At 44.1% G+C, this 26,790-nt stretch overlaps 1 protein-coding gene across 16 annotated transcripts in view; it reads right to left on the bottom strand.

The window, feature by feature from the left end:
- Positions 1-2,505: 2,505 nt before the first annotated feature.
- The window catches only part of LOC121287879 (LIM and calponin homology domains-containing protein 1-like), a 518,147-nt gene continuing 493,862 nt past the window's right edge, over positions 2,506-26,790 (bottom strand). For all 16 annotated transcript variants that reach the window (XM_041205922.1, XM_041206441.1, XM_041206524.1 and 13 more), the window contains 2 exons: positions 8,500-8,602; positions 2,506-7,174 (listed from right to left, as the gene is read on the bottom strand). In XM_041205922.1, coding sequence (XP_041061856.1) covers positions 7,149-7,174; positions 8,500-8,602 — 129 coding nt within the window. In that variant the 3' untranslated portion in view covers positions 2,506-7,148. The remainder of the gene's footprint in view (positions 7,175-8,499; positions 8,603-26,790) is intronic.

Genomic DNA, 26,790 nt, shown 5'->3' with positions numbered 1-26,790 from the left:
GTAGCAGGCTGTGACTAGTGAGGTACTGCAGGGATCAGTGCTTGGGTCTCAGCTATTCACAATATACATCAATGACTTGGATGAGGGAACCAAGTGTAACATTTCCAAGTTTGCTGATGACACGAAACTTGATGGGAATGTGAGTGTTGAGGAAGGTGTTAAGATTCTTCAAGGTGATTTAGACAGGTTGAGTGAGCGGGCGATTACATGGCAGATGCAGTATAATGTGGATAATTGTGAAGTTATCCACTTTGGTAGAAAAAACAGAATGGCAGAGAATTATTTAAATAGTGATAGATTGGGAAATGGTGATGTACAAAGGGACCTGGGTGTCCTTGTGCACCAATCACTGAAAGCAAGCAAGCAGGTGCAGCAAGCAGTGAAGAAGGCAAATGGTATGTTGGCCTTCATTGCAAGAGGACTTGAGTACAGGAGCAAGTATGTCTTACTGCAGCTTTACAGGGCCTTGGTGAGACCACACCTGAAGTATTGTGTGCAGTTTTGGTCTCCTTACCTAAGAAAGGATATACTTGCTATAGAGGGAGTGCAGCAAAGGCTCACCAGACTGACTCCTGGGATGGCAGGATTGTCGTATGAGGAGAGATTGGGCAACTAGGCCTGTACTCACTGGAGCTTAGAAGAATGAAAGGAGAACTCACTGAAACATATACAATTCTGACAGGGATAGACAGACTAGATGCAGGGATGATGTTTCCTCTGGCTGGAGGGAGGGGTCTAGAACAAGGTGTCATAGTCTCAGGGTATGGGGTAGACCATTTAGGACTGAGATGAGGAGAAACTTCTCCACTCAGAGGGTGGTGAACCTGTGGAATTCCCTATCACAGCGGCGGTGGAGGCCAAATCATTGAATATATTTAAGAAGGAAATATAGATTTCTGGACCCTAAAGGTGTCAAGGGGTATGGGGCAAGCACAGGAGTACAGTGTTGAGATAGAGGATCAGCCATGATCATACTGAATGGTGCAGCAGGCTCAAAGGGCTGAATGACCTACTCCTGCTCCTATTTTCTATGCTTCTTTGTGCAAGGGAAGGGGCCACAGGAAGAGAGGCAGTGCCTGTAGCCCCAGAAACCTCCCAGGAGATGTTGCCGCTCTGACACTCGGCCCAGAGATTTTATTTTAGTTTTTTTCCAACTTACCTCTGGGAGGCTTCAGGTCTCCTAAATACCTCAGCATCAACCACCTTTCCCGTGGGCATTGCTGAGGCTCAGAGCTGCTGGCCAATTAGGAGGCCGCCTATGGTAAAATTGCTGAGCAGATCCCGTTTTTACTCCCACAAACAGCAATGATTATGACCAAATAATTTATTTTTGTGATGTTGATTGAGGGAAACATACTTACCAGGACACCAGGGATCACTTCCCTGCTTTTCTTCAAAATAGTGCCAAGGAATCTATTACATCAACTCCAGCAGGCAGATGGGTCTCACAGCATCTCCAACAGTGCAGCATTCCCTCAGTACTATACTGGAGTGTCAGCCTTGGTTTTTGTGCTCAAGTCCTGGAATGAGACTTCCGCCTGGAACCTTTTGATTCTGAAGCAAGAGTGCTGCCAGTTGAGCCAATGGCTGACATTGCTGATCAGCCTAACTTCATCTCATAATATTAATTTCTGTGCAGATTACATCGGTGAAGATTGCAGTGGTGCAGCTTGCAGAGGAGCAGGGCATTACTGTCAAATATTTTGTGAATTCTGAGTTCAGTTGTGCATGTGTGGGTTTCCGAAGTTGCTGTCAGTTTTACCTTGTAACAATGGTGAGCACTGGCAGCCTCACCATTATTAATACAGCAAAATACAGGCTATTATTAAAAACTCCTATATTAGACTTTGACCATGGGAAAACCCATTTCTTAAGTGTCAATATTTACTCGCAACGCCCATTAAACCCCTTTGTGGTGTTAGATTTTTAATGTTAAATCCCATGTAATGTTAGTTACTATGCCAATGGCCTGGATTTTACAGTCAATGATGAAGGAATGGTGCCCGCTACTGAACACCTAGGAAATTGCCCACAAAGATGTAGAGAGCTGTGTCATGGAGAGGTAGAAGCAAAAGGATATTTGGACTGAGCCACATAGATATAATTCAGGAGCATTTATAAAGCCTGAGGCCCTGAATTTTTCACAGGGAATTTACCAGTGCGTGTTGAACACCTGAGGAATTTCAAGATGATATATTATTTCCTTATTTTTATGCTTCAGCAATTTGGGCAGCAGAGGAGTTGGTAAGACCATGGGAGCTGCTCTGCAGTGGAGGTTGAAAAGCTGGGAGATCCTAGGCTCCACAGCACCACCATTGGCTAGGAAGAGTAACTCCATCATTAAAAATATTTCCACAGAATTTCCATTTTAAATTTGTATAGGAATTTATAGTGGGTAGGTTAACAGGAAGCCTGTGGAGACATATGTCTTCATATATAACATAGGTATGCATTTTAAAATGTTCTAAGGCTTGTTCTGTAGAAAATAAAAGCCTTACACTGTAGTATTTTTAAATGTTTTATTTATAAACAACATACATTTACTATAAAAGCTGTTGTGGTATTTGAACGCATTGTACTTTTTTCTTCAAGAGGCAAATCACTATACATATAGCGCAATGGTTGAACTGCAGCATATACCACACAATTTCAATTGTTTATTAGCCCCAGCTACAATTATTCACTTAAAAAAAGCACCGGTCCAAGTCCATATTTGGTTAAGCATGTTTGAGAGAAATGTTGTTAACTACATACACAGTCAGATCTAACAACTCTACACAGATGTTAATAGATGGTGGTGGAGCTTCATTGCATGCTACTGTAAGGATACTGCATCCAATCATGCAAGTATGGATGGACGAGTCTTGCTAACAAGGTGAGAAGACTAAGCACAACAATAAGTACTTTGATAAAGCATTATTGATTTTTGAACCAAACATGGACTTCCCAAGATCAGTAAAGTCAACCATACACATAGTGGATCATTTTAAAACAAAATGTAATTTCCAAAAACAGAATTACTCTTTTTTATTTGACTAGTTTGTTATTGATGATGTGTTTTCATGTTATCGGTGCTATGCAATTTGGTAACCCAAAGTGTTCATCTCTGTTATGATTAACAGAAGTTCACTTGTGTGAACAGCTACATTAACATTTTAGATAAGAGCTTATTATTTGTGTTGTGGATGAACACAGTGTATTTTATGACATTCCCCTTCTTATTTTAAATGAGTTAACAGCTCCTTTTAAATAGTGTAACTATAAATAGTTACAGTCCACTCAGTCCAAATTGCTGTGGCAACATGCACATTTACATGCATGTTGTAGTCTGGTGCTATGGATAGTGATGGTAGAGGCTCCAACTTTCTTTCCGTCACATGGCCGACCAAGCATCTCTCCACACTTACTGCCTGCCATTGGCTGGTATTGGGAGGATTTGCAGGTTGATAATCAACCTGTTTGGTCACATTATGAACACACCTTCCTTGGCTATCACGTCCTAAGGTAGGACTTGAACCCACAGCTTCTGGCTCAGAGGGAGGGATACTACCAACTGTGCCACAAAACTGCTTTAAAATAGTAGGCAGAGGAATATCATTTAGACCTGTAATTCATTGATTCTTGATATTGCCAACTGTATTTTCCAGCCCATATTCTGTCTTAAATATGAGCATTTACTGGTTTTGAATATTAATGTTTAAAGATATATTACATAAAAATTGTAATAGAGCAGTTTACTGCACAGGCCAAGAAATTTCAATGTTACCACTTAACTGTTTAATGACTTTGGCCCTGGTTCAAGTTGGCGCCACTTCAACTTTTTTTAAAGATAAACAGAATTGCAAATGGGGCTCAGGGAACAGGTACAGAATGTGCTACTATATATGTTTGCTGTTCCTCTGAACTGCTAATTTCCGAGGAGAAAAGGAGTACAAGAATATGTAAAAAGTCCACTTTAAAAATCTTTTGGGTGCTGAAACATGTAATTTTACACAATAGATAGACTGCAAGATAAATATCAGCCCTTGCTGAAACCATGCAGAAGAGTAGGAAACTTCAGTTTAATATGAACTAGTCACATGAGATAAACCAATTAGGCCTTAGCTTCATGTTTAACTCATCTCCTTTGCAGTATCCCTTGCACCTGGCTCATTTGAGAGCTGGCAGAGATGTTTATTAAGCCAGATACCAATTACTTCACATTCATTGCAGATGCTCAACACTTTTGACCATCTCTGTGCAACAGCCTGCATTTTCTAAGGCACAGTTTTAATGTGAAAGAAATAAAATCGTTCTTCTAACAGACTGATCCAATAATGGTTACAAATAAAAATACAGCAAATAATTATTATAATACCTTGCCATAAGGAGTCGGCTAGCATGCAAAACATGTTTTTATCTATTTCAGTAAATAAATGTCAAACATGTAATTTTAAGAAATAATTATTGCTGAGCCAAAGAAGAGATTTATTTATGTGTGTACTCTTTAACACTGTTGTTAAATGATTATGGACTACACATAAACATTTATCCTACTGTATGGAAATCAAGAGCCTCAGTGAGTAAGGAGTTGACATGGTATTGCTGTTGTTTAAGGCAGATACAATGCAGTTGGCTAATTAGGTGCTTTCAGTTCTCCATGGTAGAATCACTTTGCAGGCATCTGCTTGAGATATAATTGGTTTGCTAAGCAAGGGATCATGGCATATCTCAGGCTAGTTTTAATTGTTTGGATATCCTAATTTATCTACAAACTAAGAAAAGTAACATTTTGAAATTCTGTGGTTAAGCATAATGATAATTCAGGAAAAAAAAGCAAAAAAATTGCAAGTCTGCAGCTGATTCTTCCACTAACATATCTGCAATTTCACAGTAATTTAGAAAAAAAAACCTTCAGCAGCCTTGCGGAATATTCCAGCAGTGACTTGAGACAGATTTAGAAATAATTTAAAACTGCTGAATGTAATCAAATTCTTTTCCTGCTTTGCAAGGTTGACTATTTAAAAGGTTTCATAGTTTCAATGCTTCGTAGCAGGTAGAATATTTTATAATAACGGTGTAATAATCACCAAAATAATTTTACTTTTTTGTTACCTTAATAGAGTTACGATACTTTAATTACTTGCAGTGTACAGGAAATCTCACATTTTAGTGGGATTAGTTTGAGGCAAAAATGTGAAACTTCAAACCTGCTGCACATTGTTTTCTGGCCAGTTCCAAAATGTCCCAGGTTTCCAGAAACTAAAATAGTGGCACATGCCATTTTTACAAATCAAATAGTAAGGGTGAGCATTTTAGGACCTGCAGGTGTATTGCTTCATATTAATTGGAATTTCATTATTTTAATACTTGGTTCATCTTGTTTGCAGGAACTCTGCCAGATTTACAGGAGAAAAAAAATCCACATAGAACAAAGTAAACACTGGGTCAGCAGGAAAGTTAGGGTTTGGCTCTATACTATACGAGAAAACGTGATCAAAGTATGGAAGAATCAATTCCTTCTTTTTGTGATCCCGAATATGAATTGCAGCCTGGTAGCTGTCTACTCATTAATCACTAACATGAAGAAAATGTCGATCTAAATTCTTTATAATATCTTAGATCAATTAGCTAAATAACAGGTGAGAGAAACCTGATGCAATGTAACAGCCGTTACCAGTACACCTTTGAGAGCAGGCTTTGATGGCCAATTGTGCCTTTTCTACCACAGCAAACTGGTGAAATAAATCTCAGACTGGCATGCATATTTCCTTAGAAGACAAGCATTTTAGCTTTTCTTTCTATTTTCATTTAAAAATGCAATGTCTGATACATTACTAAATTGTGTAGTTGCATGTTGCTGTTATCTAGTATCGAAAAACAACTTGGTTATTGCCTTGACCATAATCCATTTATTCACATGCCAGACCTTGAGGTGATGTTCTTGCATTATGAAGAAAACACCTGCAGTACCTAGCAACTTAGAATATCCGAATGAATGTAAATCTATCCATTTAGAATGATCTCTACATTTCCTCAATGTTACACAGATGGCTCAAGTTAGTTCCAGGAAAAGGAAGAAGACATTTGTTATCCACTACATAGGATAAACATAGGGCCAAGTCTTGTGGAGGCCATTGGAGGGATGGGGGCAGGCCACGGCTGCTGGCTGGAGAGCCAGCGAGATCCCAACATCACTTCCTATTGGGAAGGCCCACCATATCTTTTGCCACTCAGGCACTTAACAGGCCAGTAGCGACCTTCCTCCATGATCAAGAGCCCCAGGGTTGGAAGTCCCACCTGCTGAGAGCTCCCTGCTAATCAGAGGCCAGCAACTCTCCTGTACTCAGCAGTCCTACCTGGGAGATGGTGGCTGTTGCAGGTACGAAACTCACATGAGGCCTTGGATCGAGGAATGACCCAGGTCAGTGATGCTGGGAAGGGGGTTGTGGGAAGGGTGTCAGGGAGAGGGGAGGTCAGCAGCAAAGGCAGGGGGGTAGCTCTCAGCAAGGTTACCCCTTCCCAAAGGCAGATCCCTCAACCAGGCACTGAGTACCTTTGAATGAGGGTTCCCCTTCCCTCAGGAGCCCACACGCAAACACGCTAGGTTTGCTTGTCATGCTCCTTGCATGGCGAGCCTCTTGCTCGCCGCTGGGTTAATACTTAAGGGCCTTATTGGGCATCAGAAGGTGCTGAGAGTGCCCTCTCCCACTCCATTAAATGCCGCCCCCACGGTCAAACCCGCCAGAAGGGAGGGCACAAGATTCTGCCCCTTGTTTTATTCAGTTACTCCAATAATCATTGCACTTTTTTTTATAATTGGAGGAGGCAATAAAATAAATTACATATCACACAATATTAATTAAATACATGTTGAATCCAGTTAGAAGCTTTTATTCAACAGCAAATATAGTATGCTACTTTTGTAACTATATGCATGAAAGAATGGCAGTTTCACTAAGTATGAAAATGATCCAAGGTGTAGACTACCAAAGTAACAATGCAGGTAAAAGCTGTTCTGGGAAATGATGGTTATTCTAATGAGAAAGCCAATGAATGACAGTTTCTATCCGCGATTGTCAGTCGTCACAAGGATCAACATTGAGCATTGGGGCCATCTGTGTTCTACCCGATTTCCAGTTGCTGTTGCTGATTGGTACGTGGCAAGGTCATAAAGTGGTGGGTTGTCCAGCAGCTATTAACACAGGCAATCTCAGAATGGGTGATATTCAATTATAGCGCGTCTCAGTTTATAAATGTTGCAATGCTACAAAGACTTATAGAAGACTAATACCATCATGAAATCACTCAGTTATTTATGTTTAATTGAAATTTTTAATCAGACCTCTTTCTAATATTGATAGGACTGCCATTTTGGAATTGACCTCCACTGGGTTATCCAGGTTTGCTTGTGGTATGGTAAGGCTATTACTAAACTTCCATTATGGGGCATTTCGTGCTTCACTTACATTCTTCTTAACATTTTTAAACACAAATTTGGAAATTCTATTAAGAAATCTTTCAAAAGATAACTGAAATGTAGATATTTCCACTCCGTGAGCTCCCGTTGTATACTTGGATTATATTCTGTAAATTACACACTTCAGCTCAGAATTTCCCATTTATGAAAGCCGATGAATGCAAAATCATGAGCTGATGTTACTTATTTTCCTATTATGAGCCAGGAACAGTACAAGAAAATGTTTGCTTCTAAATTAGAGGTTGAATATTGTGCATTTAAAAATCCAAGTGATGAATTTACAGGTTATATAATGTTCCACTTGTGAATCAGTTAAAGGAGGCTAAGGCTCAAAGAATGAATGCTGAATCTAGATTGATTTAGAAATGGCTTAGTCACAGAAAGCAGTAAAGTAAAATTAAATGGAATAAACTTTGAACCGAAACCGTGACTAGTGCATTTCTGGAGAAATTTGTCTGAATCCCATGCTATAAATGCCAGTCATAAAAAACGGAGTAGAGTGTTTCTTATCTTACAAGAAATACTACTATTGTCAAGCTTTGTGGCCATATTATGAGTATAAAAGGGACAATAATAGCATTCAAAGGATTTGTATCAATTAAGTTGATTGGATAAGAATGATAAAAGAGTTTTGATATTGTTAGATGCTAAGTAATGCATATTGGAACAGTTAGCAAGAAACACATGAAGTGAAGCACTGGCAAACAGAAGGGTGAAAAAAAGGGAAAAACTGTGAGAGATTAACTATTCACTTTATGTTCTCAGCCAATGTGAAATATTTACCATCAAGACCGAAAGATTAATGATTATAATGCCATTACTGTAAGCTATACAAATACTTTTCAACTTATTCACAGGAAAATATATCATTATATAGGCCACAATCTTTAATAATGGCAATCAGATGTTTACCAAAGGCTTCAACTTTAGTCATTGCAGAACTTTTAATTGTAATTCTTCAGATTCTAATAATTTTGAAAGTTTTCAGCAAGAAATATGGGAATATTTTATAAGAAACATAGTGCTCAAATGTAACTCACTTCGGGACCTGATGTAGCAATCATTGCAATTGAGAAGCCCATTGCGGATCCGGACGTCTGTCCCAGTGGTTGCATCTCCAAGTTGTCCTTGACAGATACCACACTGTAATGTCACAAAAAAGTTGATTAGCCATTTCAGTCCTGCAAAAAAAATTATAATAATGTCTTATCAATTTATCTGGATTCACTACATTGAAGTAAATAAATATGATCTGATAGCAATTAGAGAGACAAGGCTACAGGATGACAAAGATTGAGTTCTATTGAGGGTTAAAAACAAAAAAACTGCAGATGCTGGAAATCCAAAACAAAAACAGAATTACCTGGAAAAACTCAGCAGGTCTGGCAGCATCGGCGGAGAAGAAACGAGTTGACGTTTCGAGTCCTCATGACCCTTCGACAGAACTTGAGTTCGAGTCCAGGAAAGAGCTGAAATATAAGCTGGTTTAAGGTGTGTGTGTGGGGGGGCAGAGAGATAGAGAGGTGGAGGGGGTGGGGTGTGTTCTATTGTACTATTGTCGTTGACATCTTTTGATGATCTGCTTCTATCACTGCTTGTTTGTCCCTACAACCACACCACCCCCCCTCCACCTCTCTGTCTCTCTATCTCTCCGCCCCCCACACACACACACCTTAAACCAGCTTATATTTCAGCTCTTTCCTGGACTCGAACTCAAGTTCTGTCGAAGGGTCATGAGGACTCGAAACGTCAACTCTTTCCTTCTCCGCCGATGCTGCCAGACCTGCTGAGTTTTTCCAGGTAATTCTGTTTTTGTTTTCTATTGAGGGTTACCTGACATTCAAGAAGAATAGGAAGCTAGGTAAAGGTGGAGGGGTAGCACTGTTAGTCAAAGAGGACATTGGTATATAGTTAGAGATGGTTCAGGAGGTCAGGATATAGAGTCAGTTTGGGTGGAGATGAGGAATAGTAGGGAAAAAATGTCATTAGTAGGAGCTGTCTACAGGCCCCCAAATGGTAGCCACAGTGTAGGACAAAATATTCAAGAGAAAATATTGTGTGCTTGTGATAAAGGGACAGCAATAATCATGGATGATTTTACCTACACATAAACTGGAAAAATCAGATTAGCAATTGTAGCCTGGATGAGAAGTTCTTAGAATGCTTTTGAGATAGTTTCTTAGAGCAGCATGTTCTGGAACCAACCAGTGAACAGGTTATATTAGGCTTGGTGTTGTGTAACATGACAGGATTAATTAAAGACCCCAGAGTAAAGGCACCCCTAAGTAGCAGTGATTGATTTTTACATCCAGTTTGAAGGGGAGATGATTGGGTCTAAGACTGGTATCTTAAACTTAAAAAGGGCAACTATGTGGGGATGAAAGCTGAGCTAGCTGAAGTGAGCTGGGAAATGAGGCTAGAGGATAGAGCAATAGAGAAACAGTGGCAAACATTTAAAGAGATATTTCAGAGTATTCAGAATAAGTGCATTCCTACTATAAAGACAAATTCTAAGGAGAGGACTCACCATCCGTGGTTAACTAAATAAGTAAAGTATCAAACTTAAGGAAAAAGCACACAAATCCACAAAGGTGAGTGGCAGGACGGATGATCAGACAGAATATAAAGAACGGCAGAGAATGGCTAAAAGGTTAATCATGAAAAAGAAATTAAAGTATGAGCGGAAGCTAGTTAGAAATGTAAAAAATGGATAGCAAGAGTTTCTACAAGTACTTAAAAAGGATAAGAGTAAGTAGAGTGTTGGTCCTCTAGGGAGTGACAGTGGGGATTTAATAGATAATAAGGAAATCATGGAAGAAATGAACAAATATTTTGTTTCTGTGTTCACTATAGAGGATACAAAAAACATTCCAGTAATAGCCGCAAATCAGGAGATGAATGGGAGAAAGGAACTTGGTGAAATTGAAATCACTAGGGAAACGGTACTGAGCAAATTGATGGAGCTGCAGGCTGGCATGCCTCCGGGTCCCAATGGACTACATCCTCGGGTCTTAAAAGAGGTGGCTAATGAGGGAGTTGATGCGTTGGTGTTAATTTTCCAAAATTCGCTAGATTCTGTAAAGGTTCCATCAGATTGGAAAGTAGCAAATATTCAAGATTCAAACTATTCAAGAGGGGAAGCAAGAAGAAAACAGGAAACTATAGGCTAGTTAGCTTGACGTCTGTTGTGGGGAAGTTATTAAAATTGATCATTAAGGAGGTTATAGCTGGGCACTTAGAATAGCTCAAGGCAACTGGGATGAGTCAGCATGGTTTTGTAAAAGGAAAATTATGTTTAACCAATTTATTGGAGTTTTTTTGAAAAAGTAACATGTGCAGTGGATAAAGGGGAGCATGTAGACATACTGTACTTGGATTGCCAGAAGGCATTTGAAAAGGTGTCACATCAAAGATCATTATAGAAAATAAAAGCGCTTGGTGTAGGGGGTAACATAATAGCATGGATAAAAGATTGGCTGGCTGACAGAAAGCAGAGCGTATGTATAAATGTGTCTTTTTCTGATTGACAGGATGTGACGAGTGGAGTCCCACAGGGGTCTGTACTGGGGGGGCCTCAACTTTTTACAATTTACATCAATGACTTAGATGAGGGGATTGAAGACATGGTAGCTAAATTTGCAGATGACACAAAGATAGGTATGAAAATATGTTGCGAAGAGGACATGAGGAGGTTGCAGATGAATATAGATAGGTTGAGTGAGTGGGCAAAGATCTGAAAAATGGAATTTAATGTCGGAAATGTGAAGTTGTTCACTTTGGCAGGAAGAACAAAAAAGCAGAGTATTACTTAAATGGAGAACAGCTGCATAATTATGAGGTGCAGAGGGATCTAGGCGTTTTAGTACGAGTCACAAAAAGTTAGTATGCAGGTACAGCAAGTAATTAAGAAGGCTAATGGAATGCTATCTTTTATTATGAGAGGGATTGAACATAAAAGTAAGAATGTTATGCTTCAGTTACACAGGGCATTGGTAAGAACGCACCTCGTATACTGTGTGCAGTTTTGGTCTTATTTACAGAAGGATGTAAATGCATTAGAAATGGTTCAAAGGAGGTTTACTGGATTGAAAACTGGAATGAGTGGGTTGTCTTATGAGGAAAGGTTGGACAGACTGGGCTTGTTTCCACTGGAGTTTAGAAGAGTGAGGGGTGATTTGATTGAAGTATACAAGATCCTGAACGGCCTTGACAATGTGGACGTTGAAAGGATGTTTCCTCTTGTGGGTCAGTTCAGGACTAGGGGGCACTGTTTTAAAATTAAGGGTCACCCTTTTAGGACAGAGATGAGGAGAAATTTTTTCTCTCTTTCTGTGCAACTTTGGAACTCTCTGCTTCAGAAGGTGGTGGAGGCGGGGTCATTGAATGTTTTTAAGGCAGAGGTAGATAGGTTCTTGTTAGGCAAGGGAATCAAAGGTTATCAGGGTTAGATGGGAATGTGGAAATCGAAACACAAGAAGATCAGCCATGATCCTATTGAATGGCAGAGCAGGCACGAGTGGCCGAATGGCCTACTCCTGTTCCTATTTATGTCCTTGTTTTAAGCTTCTACGTGTGCTTATGGCCACATCCCTTCTGTGAGCACACATGCATTGATGTTTAATCTTTTCTGTTTCTATTATTTAGTTTAATTTATACTTTTTCCTCATGGCTTTACCAAGGGGAGAATTTTCCCATTGGTGTGTGGGGGTGGCCCCCATACACTGGCGCGTAAAATGATGCACGGTGATGTTGGGCAAGTGTCCCGACATCACCACTCGTCACTCCAATCTTCCGTTCTGTGGGCGCACGCTGAAGGCAGTTGTGTGCCAGCCAAACTGTCAAAGGCCTGTTAAGGCCATTAATAAACCAATTTAGGTAATTAACAAGGCCGCCCATCCAACCTTAAGGTTTTTCATGAAACTTTGTCCATGGGCGGGATTAGGATTCATGAAGGTTTTATTAAATTAATAAATACATTTTGCTCACTTCATAAACATGCCCAGCTCATGTGACACTGTCACATGAAGGGACATGTCTGAATAATTTTTATCACTCTTTATTTCAAACTTTAAATATGAACTTAATCTCCCCGAGGCAGCTCCATGCCTCAGGGAGATTTCTGTGCTCTTTGCACGCATGCATGAAAGAGTCCAGGCCCTGACTCCCTCCTCTCCCTGCCCGCACAGGTAGCGCTGAGTGCTATCGGGCGCGCGTCACATTGGATGGGCATAATTGGCCCGCCCATCTAAAATGGCGATGCGCAGCTGATCGCAGGCAGTGATTGGCTCCCCGTCCGCTTCCGACCAACCCGCCTGACGGTGAGAAAATTCTCTCCAAGGAAAAGATTTTGATGCATCAGAGGACTTGGCATAAATACCAGTGGCAATGAAGCACAGTTTTAAAATGGCATAAGGGAACAGCATTGGCATGAATAAATAGGTAACCAATATCAAGATTAAACAGTACAAAGAAACAAGATATTTTCTCTCATATTACCATGTAACTTACAAAATTATAGAGTGCTTTCCATATTATGGTGGGCCAGATTTTGCTGCAGCGGAGCATCAACAGAATTAGCCTTTAGTTCGACTTGTTCCTGCGCATTCAGGCTTTTAAATTTTTGTGCATGGCAATTGCTGAACATGCAAGCTGATAATATTGCAGTGAGGGAAATCAGATAACTGGGACCGGAGTGAACAGGACAACGATCTGTGCATCTCCTTAACCGATCTGAGTGAAGGATTGAGCAGCACATGGACTAGGAGAAACTAAATTAGAACTATTTCAATGCCAAATCAGGTATAGGAAGAGAAAGAAAGGGCAGGATTTTGTGGCTCCCCCTGCTGCTGAGATCATCCGGTCCCACTGAGTGTCAATGGGCTTTTGGCTGGGCTGCTGAATCTCCCACAGGTGTCCTACCACAAGGGGGCCAGAAAATCCCGGCCAAAGAGAGGGACAGAAAAATTTGATTAAAGCATTAAGAAAATGGAGAGGATTTTTGAAAAAAAATTACTTTTTTAAAATCTCCAACAATTAATACCTGTAATAGTTAATTTTCAGTGCCAGAGAGATTGATTGACAGTAATTAACACATCATTAAAAAGGTACTTAGACTTGAAACAATGGACGGAATTTTATGCCAGTGGGATTTTACGGTCGCGCCGAAGTCAATGGACTTGCCGCATTTTATGGCCCCGTCCCTGGTGCAATGGGGCCATAAAATTCCGGCCAATGAGATTTAACTTTATGTAGTGAGTTTAGTTTCTATCTGTTGTGCAAGTGCAGCAACTTTATGCCATTCAGTGCATTTCAATGGTGAGGCAGGCAGCGAGATGCTGTTTTCATGAAGCTTAATGGTACAAGCAGTGCAACTTGGACAGCAGCTTTTGGATATTTGCATTTATCCATGCATCAGCCTTTTGCCTGAAATTGCTGTACTATTGGTGCAGAAATGATAACTAGCACCCTTAGCCTCACCTTTAGTTTGACAGTAAATGACAGGTCATCAACACAATGTTTGAAGAGGCTTTATAATCTGTTTTAAATAATTTTAGAAATGGAAAATTGTACTATGAAGACACTGCTGCAGCACTTGTGGTCATTACAAAACTGACCAAGCTATCAAGTTTGTCAACTACATCAGTGCTTTAACCTGAGGGCTTCATCTTAATGGAAACCTGAAAGATCTCACTGCCAAATCCAGTTCACTATAAGTTTCTAATACTGTCTTTATGCGCATTCCTGGTGCCAGGGCTGCAGTGAGATTTTCAATGTACCAAGTCCAAAAGCATAACATAATGCCATCATAATAGCAAGGATATCAACGTAGTCTGGGCCAAGCTCTAGGGCAAAATTTCACCTATATCGGGTGAGGTTGGCAGGAGTGGCTGGGAAGCTGACCGCCACACGCAATTTCAGGCTGGAGGGCCAACTAAGGCCTGTCCAGCGTGAAATGTGAGTGGCAGCACTGGCTGTGCAGGTAGGGAGGGGAGGATGAGCGGGGCGAATGCAAACTTTGCGCATGCATGAGACCGCGCGCTTCATAATCTCCCTGAGACACAGAGCTGCCTCAGGGAGATGAAGAGATATGAAAAAAAAATTAAAAACTAAAAATGTAATGAAACATGTCCCTCATGTGGCTCTATCATATGAGCAGAGACATGTTATAAATGAAATTTAAAGACTTTTATTTTTATTTGTTTTTGGAAACTTCATCCCGCCCATGGATGAGGTTTCCAAAAACGTGCAAAGGCTGTTTGGCCTTTTCACCTGCCTGCCAACCGTAAGGTTGGATGGGCAGCGAAGAATTTCTTTTAATTAACTTTTTAATGGCCTTAATAGGCCTTTAATTGTTGGCGGGTGTGCTGCCGACTCCAGCGTGTGCCCGCTAACCGAAATATTGCGCAAGCACATGATGACGTTGGGAATAGGAGATGATCTGGCATTTTACATAAAGGGCACCTTTCATTTAAACATTGGTGTTCTATATTGTTGTTTTATCGACCTCTTACCATGCCCAATCACTGCCCCTAAAGTAACAAAGGCCTGAATTTTCAGCTCGGCAGGTGGGCACAATCAGCGGTCCCAGGAGCGGCCGGGAAACGGGCCCCAACTGCGATCGGCTCCCGAACACAATTACGTGAAGTGCGAGCTGAAAAGCTCAGTGCTGCCAGGCTGGGGGTGGGAGGAGGGTGGGTGATGATGTCAACACGGGCATGGGCGATGCTGACAGGAAGCTCCCTAAAGACAAAGAGCTGCCTCAGATAGCTGAAGACCTGAAACCCAGGAAATAAAGTTTTTAAAATCAGGGAAAAAATGTCCAAGCATCACAATCAAGGCCCTCTCAGACTTTGAAAAGAGCCATCCAGCTGGCTGGCAAGGATCTGGATCATTCCTGTGCTGATGGTGCAGTTGGTGGTGCTCTACCAAGTGAGATTCAACAGTGCAACATCCATCAGACAGCTATGCTGTGAGTGATGTGTCCTGTTTCACAGGCCACTGCCATGCATTAATTATCTCTCCTTGCTTCCACAGGCATATCTGGGAAACAGCCGAGGGAGCCCATGACCCAGAGCCTCCAATCAAGCCCCGAGAAAACCTCTGAAGAGGAATCTGAAGGCACCCTCCCTGAAGTCCTGTCACAGCGCTCACCCACACCCTGCACCAGCACAGAGACACACACCTCGGTGAGACTCAGCTTTACAGCAGCCCCAGGATCACAATCTGGTGACCACATCGCACTTTCTGATCCACAGCAGGCGGAGACAGGGACTTCCCAGGTCCCTGGCACTCAGAGGACTGCTGGAGGCCAGAACGTTGCTGAGTCCGAGTCAGATGGTGAGCCTCTGGACTTGGTCATGTCACAGTTGCTGGAGCTGCAAAGGCAAGCTAGGGAACATCAGGAAGAGATGACCGCTGCACTCCTCAGAATGCAAGGCACGATGGAAGAGTCCGTCTGTCCATCTTCAGACTGAGGTGATAGTGCCGGCATTGCAACGCACCGAGGTCAACACGGGCAGGATGGCAGCTGCCATGGAGATCTTGGTCCAGGGTGTTACTCCATGTGCGGGCTGAACTCCAGCACTGATGCTATAGATGGCCCCCAACAGTGTGTACGCAGGAGGACTGCTGGGCAGCTTGATCTCACTCCAGCTACCCCTGCTCCTCAAGAATTCAGTGAGGGGTCCGGGGCATCCATGGGGAGGAGAATCAGCAGGTGCACACACCTGGGCCATCCATCCAGGTGACTCTGGAAGTATCTGGCTCACCCAAATCACCTCTTCCTGTGACCCTAGCAGCTCCAGGGCTCAGGCACTGAAGGCAGACAAAGGAACGGGTACTTTTCATGTTTCATGTCTGCATCTCCATGATATGACCCTGATCACAGAGCACAATCAAGCTTCCCTCAGCCAGACAGGAGTCAGAAATTCACAGATGCAATGTGAAGGTTTATGGAGTGTCCTCACTGCATGTCATCATCATCCTCCTCCTTCAATTGAGGATCTTTGGGGTCTCTTCATTGCATGTCGTTATCATCCTCCTCAAATCTAACAGCTACTAGGGCCTCGCAAGTGCGCCTGCCTCGTCTGGCCAGTGTGAGCGCCTCATCGGTGTCATCATCACCTCCGAGAACCTCCTCACCATCGATGTCCTCCTCATGGGAGGAGACCTCCAGCTCCTCCTCAGCCAGCTCCTCTCCCCGTTCCAGCGATAAGTTGTAAAAGGCACAGCAGGCAATGATGATGCGTGACACTCACTGTGGACTGTATTGCAAGGCTCCTCCTGATTGTTCCAGACACCGGAACCTCATCTTCAGCATCCCGATGGTTTGCTCCTTTAAGGTGAGAGTTGCAGCATGAGCCCCGTTATACCTTCGCTCTGCTGCAGTCTGAGGCCACTGCATGGGTGTCATAAGCCACATCCTCTGTGGGTAGCCCTTATCCCCGAGGAGCCATCCCTGCAGCCTCTGTGGACCCTGGAAGACGTCAGGTACCTGTGACCGACTGAGAACGTAGGAGTCAGGGACACTCCCTGGAAACCGTGCGCAGACCTTCAGGATGTGTTTGTGGTGGTCGCACACCAGCTGCACATTCAGCGAATGGAAGCCCTTGCGATTGACATAGTTGACTGCTTGTTGCAATGGAGATCTGAGTGCCACATGAGTGCAGTCAACGGCGCCCTGCGCCAGTGGCAAACCTGAGATCTGGGCAAATCCAATTGCTTTTGCATCCCGGCTATCCTGGTCCAGGGCGAAATGCACAAACTTGTGTGAGCTCACTAAGATGGCATCTGTGACCTCATGGATGCATTTGTGGGTGAAGGCTTGAGAGATTCCACAGAGGCCACCTGCGGAGCCCTGAAAGAAGCCACTAGTGTAAAAATTGAGCACTGCGGTCACCTTCACAACCACTGGCAGTGGATACCCTCCATGCTCCCGTGGCGCCAAATCCTGCAGCAGGTAGCAGATGTGACCAACCAGTTCCCAAGATGTGTGCAGTCTTCGGCAGTACAGGTTCTCGGTCATCTGCAGGGATGAAAGGTGGTGGTTATAGACCTTGGGCCTAGCTCAGCACCGACCAACAATGTCTCGCTGTTGCTCTTCAGCGGCATGTGCAGGAGCCCCAGCCGCCCTCCTGAGGGTGCTGCTCCTCCTTCTGCGCAGCCAAATGCCTCCATTGCTCTGTTCTCCATCAAGGCATACAGCTAGTTCACCAGGCTCCTGATGTACTCCTCTTGCAGGATGAAAGAGGGAGACACATGGGTTAGCTTGGGTGTTTTCAAAACCTCTCTTGGTTAAGTCTGAAGGTCCTCTAACACATCCTGGAGAGTGCTTGCCACCACTTGGATGGCCAGAGATTAGTGCACAGCATGGCTGCCCAAAACCACACCCACCTCCGCCCCACTTCACCTGACCGATTGGCGGTAGCTTTGCCCATTGGACTGCATGCTGTGCTCTCAGCTCAGGCATTCTCCTAACTCGCACTGCAAGGCTGCACTGCTAGCTTGAACCTTGGGGGATGCTGGTCCAAACCGGGATGCTGACATTGCAAGGGGCTGTGAGCACCTCCACCACTGACTGCTCCATGGCCAGCTTTAGCATGGAGATTGTACAATGTGCCCAGTCGTCCAACTGTTCTGCAGGCTACTAAAACACAATACTTTGCAGCCTGTGCCTGAGGGGTGAAAAGCTCTGGAGCAGTTGGTGGCACTTTCATGCATCTGTGTTTCTTGAGTGGGCAGATAAGCTAGAAACCCCACTCCATGAATGCCAAAGTGGCTGTGTCTGAACTGTCTCAGCTGTAGAGGAATGGTCACTTTATACCAGGTCTCCCTAATGCATGGCCTTTTCCTTCCCCCCCCCCACCACCCTGCACATGCTTGTGTGCTACTGGAGGGCAGCCCTTGCCCTGTCCTCCAACATGCCTCAGCTTTAACATCCAACAGGCGATTCAGGCAAGCACTGTGCAACGTTACTGTGCACTCACTTCTGAGTTCCCCTCTAAGTGCAGCCTGCCAAGTGCACACCTTATATATGCTGTTGTGAAACACGTCGGCGTGCAATCACATGGACGTGTGCGAACGATCTAGCCTGATGCTGGGGGGTGGGGGTGGGGTTTGATGATTCCGGTGGGCTGGCCTTATAGTGATGTGCAGTTGTATTGTCATGAGGTTTCTGACGTCCAATGGCAGGAAACGCAGCCTGCCATCAATGGGCTGAGCGGATGATCACAAGCAGGTTTCTCAACATTGTGAAACTGATTTCTGGCCGCCTCGACATATTGTCCGCTCGCGTCGCCGAACACGCCCAACGCCAGCAGGCACGGAAAACTCTGCCCAGTGTTTCTTTCTCTATTAGGTAACTATTAGGTAACAGAAATATTATTTTGTTGCAATCAGTTAGGGATTGTTAACTGAAGAAGAAATCCAAATAACCAGCAATTAACTGACAGAACTACGTCACAAGATTTCATGTTTTTAAACAAAATCAAACTTTATCATAAAAAGAGTTAAGCAAAGGGCTATTAACTAATAAAGACATATGGTATAATTCACTTCTATTTTTTACTTTCCCACAAGAGTTTCCTTATCTTACAAAATCTTTAAGGTTGTTTCACTTTTCCTGGGACCAACTATAAATTCATGTCACCGCTCTCCAGAATTCACTGATTTCTTTTCAGCATTCCAGCTATTCGCCAAAGTACAAGGTTTCATGGGTGGTCATTCCACTAGCTTTTGGCAAAGTGTTAGGAAATAGGGATAGTTTAAGTAAGTTACATTTGTATTTGGGTGTGTTAGGAATAAGGTATATCTTTAAGTTTAAGTTTCAACTTTAAGTTTAAATTGTATTTCTGTAATTGTGTGTTAACAAAAAGGGGAGGTTGAGTTTTAGTTTCACTTTAAAAGGTGCCTGCATTTTAATGAAAGTTTTACAACTCTTGGAGGGAAGCTACAACAAATGCAGGGTTTAAAAAAAACTGTAGTTGCTTAGCAACAGGGGTCTAGAGAGAGGGACCACAGGGACAGAGGGCAGAATTTTTCCATTGGTGGGCGGGCTCACTGTGACGGGTGCAGAGCCGATGGCTGCCCGTGATCAGCTCTGTGCTGCCATTTAACGCAGACGGGCCAATTAAGGCCCGTCCAATGTAAGACGCGGGCGGTAACACTCAGTGCTACCTGTGCAGGTGGGGGGGGGGGGAGAGGGAGAGTCGGACCAGCGCTCTTTCATGGAGACTGCAGGGCTTCTGAAAGTATTAAGTGATAGATTTATAACTTTACGTAAACATGCCCTCTCATGTGACTGTGTCACATGAGATGGGACATGCTTTTATTTTTTGAAAATATTAAAATTTATTTAATAAAAGCTCATGGATGAGGTTTCCTAAAAAACCCGAAGGCCACTTGGCCTTTTCACCTGCCTGCCAACTTTAATATTGGATGGGCAATGTTTACAATAACCTTAACTAGATCCTTTATGGCCTTAAAAACAAAAAAACTGCGGATGCTGGAAATCCAAAACAAAAACAGAATTACCTGGAAAAACTCAGCAGGTCTGGCAGCATCGGCGGAGAAGAAAAGAGTTGACGTTTCGAGTCGTCATGACCCTTCGACAGAACTTGAGTTCGAGTCCAAGAAAAAGTTGAAATATAAGCTAGTTTAAGGTGTGTGGGGGGGCGGAGAGAGAGAAGTGGAGGGGGTTGGTGTGGTTGTAGGGACAAACAAGCAATGATAGAAGCAGATCATCAAAAGATGTCACCAACAATAGAACAAAAGAACACATAGGTGTTAAAGTTGGTGACATTATCTAAACGAATGTGCTAATTAAGAATGGATGGTAGGGCACTCAAGGTACAGCACTAGTGGGGGTGGGGGGGCATAAAAGATTTAAAAATAATGGAAATAGGTGGGAAAAGAAAAATCTGTATAAATTATTGGGAAAAAACAAAAGGAAGGGGGAAGAAACAGAAAGGGGGTGGGGATGGAGGAGGGAGTTCAAGATCTAAAGTTGTTGAATTCAATATTCAGTCCGGAAGGCTGTAAAGTGCCTAGTTGGAAGATGAGGTGTTGTTCCTCCAGTTTGCGTTGGGCTTCACTGGAACAATGCAGCAAGCCAAGGACAGACATGTGGGCAATAGAGCAGGGTGGAGTGTTAAAATGGCAAGTGACAGGGAGGTTTGGGTCATTCTTGCGGACAGACCGCAGGTGTTCTGCAAAGCGGTCGCCCAGTTTACATTTGGTCTCTCCAATGTAGAGGAGACCACATTGGGAGCAACGAATGCAGTAGACTAAGTTGGGGGAAATGCAAGTGAAATGCTGCTTCATTTGAAAGGAGTGTTTGGGCCCTTGGACGGTGAGGAGAGAGGAAGTGAAGGGGCAGGTGTTGCATCTTTTGCGTGGGCATGGGGTGGTGCCATAGGAGGGGGTTGAGGAGTAGGGGGTGATGGAGCAGTGGACCAGGGTGTCCCGGAGGGAGCGATCCCTACGGAATGCCGATAGAGGGGGTGAAGGGAAGATGTGTTTGGTGATGGCATCATGCTGGAGTTGGCGGAAATGGCGGAGGATGATCCTTTGAATGCGGAGGCTGGTGGGGTGATAAGTGAGGACAAGGGGGACCCTATCATGTTTCTGGGAGGGAGGAGAAGGCGTGAGGGCGGATGCGCGGGAGATGGGCCGGACACGGTTGAGGGCCCTGTCAACAACCGTGGGTGGAAAACCTCAGTTAAGGAAGAAGGAGGACATGTCAGAGGAACTGTTTTTGAAGGTAGCATCATCGGAACAGATGCAACGGAGGCGAAGGAACTGAGAGAATGGGATGGAGTCCTTACAGGAAGTGGGGTGTGAGGAGCTGTAGTCGAGGTAGCTGTGGGTGTCGGTGGGTTTGTAATGGATATTGGTGGACAGTCCATCACCAGAGATTGAGACAGAGAGGTCAAGGAAGGGAAGGGAAGTGTCAGAGATGGACCATGTGAAAATGATGGAGGGGTGGAGATTGGAAGCAAAATTAATAAATTTTTCCAAGTCCCGACGAGAGCATGAAGCAGCACTGAAGTAATCATTGATGTACCGGAGAAAGAGTTGTGGAAGGGGGCCGGAGTAGGACTGGAACAAGGAATGTTCCACATACCCCATAAAGAGACAGGCATAGCTGGGGCCCATGCGGGTACCCATAGCCACACCTTTTATTTGGAGGAAGTGAGAGGAGTTGAAGGAGAAATTGTTCAGCGTGAAAACAAGTTCAGCCAGACGGAGGAGAGTAGTGGTGGATGGGGATTGTTCGGGCCTCTGTTCGAGGAAGAAGCTAAGGGCCCTCAGACCATCCTGGTGGGGGATGGAGGTGTAGAGGGATTGGACGTCCATGGTGAAGAGGAAGCAGTTGGGGCCAGGGAACTGGAAATTGTTGATGTGACGTAAGGTGTCAGAGGAATCACGGATGTAGGTGGGAAGGGACTGGACAAGGGGAAAGAGAAGGGAGTCAAGATAACGAGAAATGAGTTCTATGGGGCAGGAGCAAGCTGAGACGATCGGTCTACCGGGGCAGTTCTGTTTGTGGATTTTGGGTAGGAGATAGAAGCGGACCGTCCGAGGTTGGGCGACTATCAGGTTGGAAGCTGTGGGAGGAAGATCCCCAGAGGAGATGAGGTCAGTGACAGTCCTGGAAACAATGGTGTGATGTTCAGTGGTGGGGTCATGGTCCAGGGAGAGGTAGGAGGTCACCTCTACCTCGCGGAGGCTGAGCGTCAACTCGCAGACACTTTCCAGTTCCCTGGCTCCAACCGCTTCCTCTTCACCATGGACGTCCAATCCCTCTACACCTCCATCCCCCACCAGGATGGTCTGAGGGCCCTTAGCTTCTTCCTCGAACAGAGGCCCGAACAATCCGCATCCACCACTACTCTCCTCCGTCTGGCTGAACTTGTTCTCACGCTGAACAATTTCTCCTTCAACTCCTCTCACTTCCTCCAAATAAAAGGTGTGGCTATGGGTACCCGCATGGGCCCCAGCTATGCCTGTTTCTTTATGGGGTATGTGGAACATTCCTTGTTCCAGTCCTACTCCGGCCCCCTTCCACAAGCCTTTCTCCGGTACATCGATGATTACTTCGGTGCTGCTTCCTGCTCTCGTCGGGACTTGGAAAAATTTATTAATTCTGCTTCCAATCTCCACCCCTCCATCATTTTCGCATGGTCCATCTCTGACACTTCCCTTCCCTTCCTTGACCTCTCTGTCTCAATCTCTGGTGATAGACTGTCCACCAATATCCATTACAAACCCACCGACTCCCACAGCTACTTCGACTACAGCACCTCACACCCCACTTCCTGTAAGGACTCCATCCCATTCTCTCACTTCCTTCGCCTCCGTCGCATCTGTTCCGATGATGCTACCTTCAAAAACAGTTCCTCTGACATGTCCTCCTTCTTCCTTAACCGAAGTTTTCCACCCACAGTCGTTGACAGGGCCCTCAACCGTGTCCGGCCCATCTCCCGCGCATCCGCCCTCACGCCTTCTCCTCCCTCCCAGAAACATGATAGGGTCCCCCTTGTCCTCACTTATCACCCCACCAGCCTCCGCATTCAAAGGATCATCCTCCGCCATTTCCGCCAACTCCAGCATGATGCCATCACCAAACACATCTTCCCTTCACCCCCCCTATCGGCATTCCATAGGGATCGCTCCCTCTGGGACACCCTGGTCCACTCCTCCATCACCCCCTACTCCTCAATCCCCTCCTATGGCACCACCCCATGCCCACGCAAAAGATGCAACACCTGCCCCTTCACTTCCTCTCTCCTCACCGTCCAAGGGCCCAAACACTCCTTTCAAATGAAGCAGCATTTCACTTGCATTTCCCCCAACTTAGTCTACTGCATTCGTTGCTCCCAATGTGGTCTCCTCTACATTGGAGAGACCAAATGTAAACTGGGCGACCGCTTTGCAGAACACCTGCGGTCTGTCCGCAAGAATGACCCAAACCTCCCTGTCGCTTGCCATTTTAACACTCCACCCTGCTCTCTTGCCCACATGTCTGTCCTTGGCTTGCTGCATTGTTCCAGTGAAGCCCCAACGCAAACTGGAGGAACAACACCTCATCTTCCAACTAGGCACTTTACAGCCTTCCGGACTGAATATTGAATTCAACAACTTTAGGTCTTGAGCTCCCTCCCCCATCCCCACCCCCTTTCTGCTTCCCCCTTCCTTTTGTTTTTTTCCAATAAATTATATAGATTTTTCTTTTCCCACCTATTTCCATTATTTTTAAATATTTTAAAATCTTTTATGCTCTCCCCACCCCCACTAGAGCTATACCTTGAGTGCCCTACCATCCATTCTTAATTAGCACATTGGCTTAGATAATATCACCAACTTTAACACCTATGTGTTCTTTTGTTCTATATTTGTTGACATCTCTTGATGATCTGCTTCTATCACTGCTTGTTTGTCCCTACAACCACACCAACCCCCTCCACTTCTCTCTCTCTCTCCGCCGCCCACCACCCCCCCTCCCCCCCCCCACCCCCCACACACACCTTAAACTAGCTTATATTTCCATTTTTTTTGGACTCGAACTCAAGTTCTGTCGAAGGGTCATGACGACTCGAAACGTCAACTCTTTTCTTCTCCGCCAATGCTGCCAGACCTGCTGAGTTTTTCCAGGTAATTCTGTTTTTGTTTTCCTTCATGGCCTTCATAGGCAGTTTACATAGCAGTGGGTACGCAGCCGACTCTGGTGCACGCCCGCCAAACAAAACATTGCAACTCAGCGCAATTACGTCGGGACACATGCCCAACATCATCACGCATCATTTTATGTGCGGCGTGTTGGGCCCGCCCCCACACGCCCACTGAAAAGTTCCACCCAGAGAAAACTAGAAAAGCAGTTTCAGTTCAGTTGAAGCCAGAGTTCCAGAGAGGCTGGACAGGAGAGGAAACTGTAGGAGCAGGTTCCAGAAACTAAAGAAGAAAGTCCCTTAATCGAGGGGAATGGAACAGGAAAGGTCCTAAGAGGACAGTTTAAGTCAAAGGGAATGAACAGGAACCTGGAAAAGCTCCTGTTAAGTGAAGCTAAGAGTGAGGAGCAGAGAGGAAGGCTCCAAGCTTCAAGCTTAAAGGGATAAACTTGCAAGATGCAGATTTAAAGCAAGATAGGCATGCAAGAATTGGAAGATCCAAGGAGACAGCCGAAGGTCTGTAACTCTTTACTATGGGCATGTGAAGCAGTGGTGTTCTGTTGGCTTGGCTGAGTCAATGAGGGAGAATGTGTGGAAGGAATCTTGAATGCATGTGATGATCCAGAAGAGTTCAAAACCCTGGAGGTGGACCCTTGTGGAAGGCATCTGAGAGCAAGTGTTGTTTCAGAGAAAATTCCAGAGTTCTTCGAGAGTGGAGATTAAAAACCCTCAGATGAAAGACGGAGTTCAGTGAGACTGGTTGGCTCATGGTGTGACATGCTTCTGAGGGCAGTTGAGGAGAGATCCATAGCATCTTTTTGGGTGGCATCTGTCATTTGGTTTCAGAGTGTCATGTGTCTGACCACAGGTCGCCTATTAGTATATTAGTTTACATGGACTGTGTACTTACTGTGTACATTAGAGTATAAGATAGCTTTTGTAACTTGTGTTATCCTTACAAATCTGTATATATCTGGAAAAGGTATAGTTCGGTGAAGGAGTGCTGTAATATAGTTCATCTTTTCTTGTTTAATAAATGTTTTATTCTTTTGTTAAAAGTTCATCAGCTGACTCCTGTGACCCTGTTCAGTAGCTACTCTCTGCATATCTAAACAAAAAAAAAATGGGATCTTTCAAGCCAGGTTCCACCCTGGGATCTGACTTGTCCAGTCGTAACATCAACTGGGATCATAACATAAGTGACTCCAATTTCTTTACTGACCTCTTGAATCTCAATTCCATAGCTCTTTTTAAAAAATTCATTCATGGGATGTGGGCATTGCTGGCTAGGCCAGCATATATTGCTCATCCCTAATTGCCCTTGAGAAGATGGTGGTGAGCTGCCTTCTTGAACCAATGCAGCTCAAGCACTTCCCTGTGACAGCTGCACCGTGGCTTAAAACATCAGAAATCACCCTTGGTTTCCAACAGCCTGCTGCTATGGTTTTAAGCTGCAACCAACGTGATTACTCCCAAAACTCCAACTGCAGCAAGTTTAACTACCTTTTATTGAAAGGATTACTGTAGATTTTTCTTTTAGCTTTCTGCTAAACAAACCTTCCAGTCATTTTTACTCTTTCCAACTTTGTCTTATACTGAATACCAGCTCCCAATCGCAGGCTGCATCATGGACAATAGATCTAGCATTTACTCTACTTCAGGTGTAGGTTTGGCTTTATCTCTTGCCCTCCAAGGAGCTAAAAGTTATACAAGAGCCAAAGCTGACACAGTCTCTTAGCTGCTTTTCCAAACCTCAACCAGTCTTACCTGCTGGTTTTGCCCTAACTGAATTCACGAAGATAAACACAAAACAAAGAATCTCACTAAGGTCCATCCATCTCTTTGGCAATGTGACACACATGGGCCTGTTCTGAGGTAAAATACAAATAAACTATCTTTTAATTCCACAACTTTCCATAATTCTGGGAAACCACATGAATGACTTACCCTTTAGTGAAAGAACTGCAGATGTCATGTCTTCAGTTCTTTAGCTAAGTTGGCCCACCTGATGTTTATGATCTTACCTTTCTAGCTGTTAATTTCTTAACATGGCCCCAACCTTTTAAGTATATCAAACTACAAACTTTTTTAAAATCACATTTACTTCAGGTTACTTTTACCAGATTCATAATCAGTCCCCCACTTTCTACAGTTAAAATTTTAATTTTTTAAAACTTATATACTAAAACATGAGAATTACAAACTAGATATTCACAACAGCCAATCAGTCCAGGTTTATTAATGCATGAGTAAGTGGAGTGGAGCGGGGAGAAATATTGTAGATCTTTTCTCAGGAAACTTAATAATTAGAGTGGAGGACATCACGGTGAGCCTCCAAAAGGCATTCCAGTGACACGTCACTGAACTCTTCTTGACTTTCGGGGTCAATTTCTTCACTGGAGCAGTCCTGGGCTGCAAGCATTGAGAACTGTTTGCGTGGCTGCAGTTTAGAAATGGTACCCAGAGTGTGGAAAAGCTGAGGTAATGGTGTGGCAGGCGATTCAGAGGCTGCCTACCAGTGAGACAGCCTGTTTCCTGTGGCTTTTTTAATTAATGAGGCAGGAAGCAGCTGATACGGCGCAAAAACCTGCCATTGCGGACAGTGGATGAAATGTCTTTTTTCATGCCCGCTACCGCACTTAGTGCAAATCTGGGATGATTCCG

This window comes from Carcharodon carcharias, chromosome 1, assembly GCF_017639515.1.
Source record: "Carcharodon carcharias isolate sCarCar2 chromosome 1, sCarCar2.pri, whole genome shotgun sequence".
NCBI classification, from domain to species: domain Eukaryota; kingdom Metazoa; phylum Chordata; class Chondrichthyes; order Lamniformes; family Lamnidae; genus Carcharodon; species Carcharodon carcharias.
This window is presented reverse-complemented; position numbering and strand designations above follow the sequence as displayed.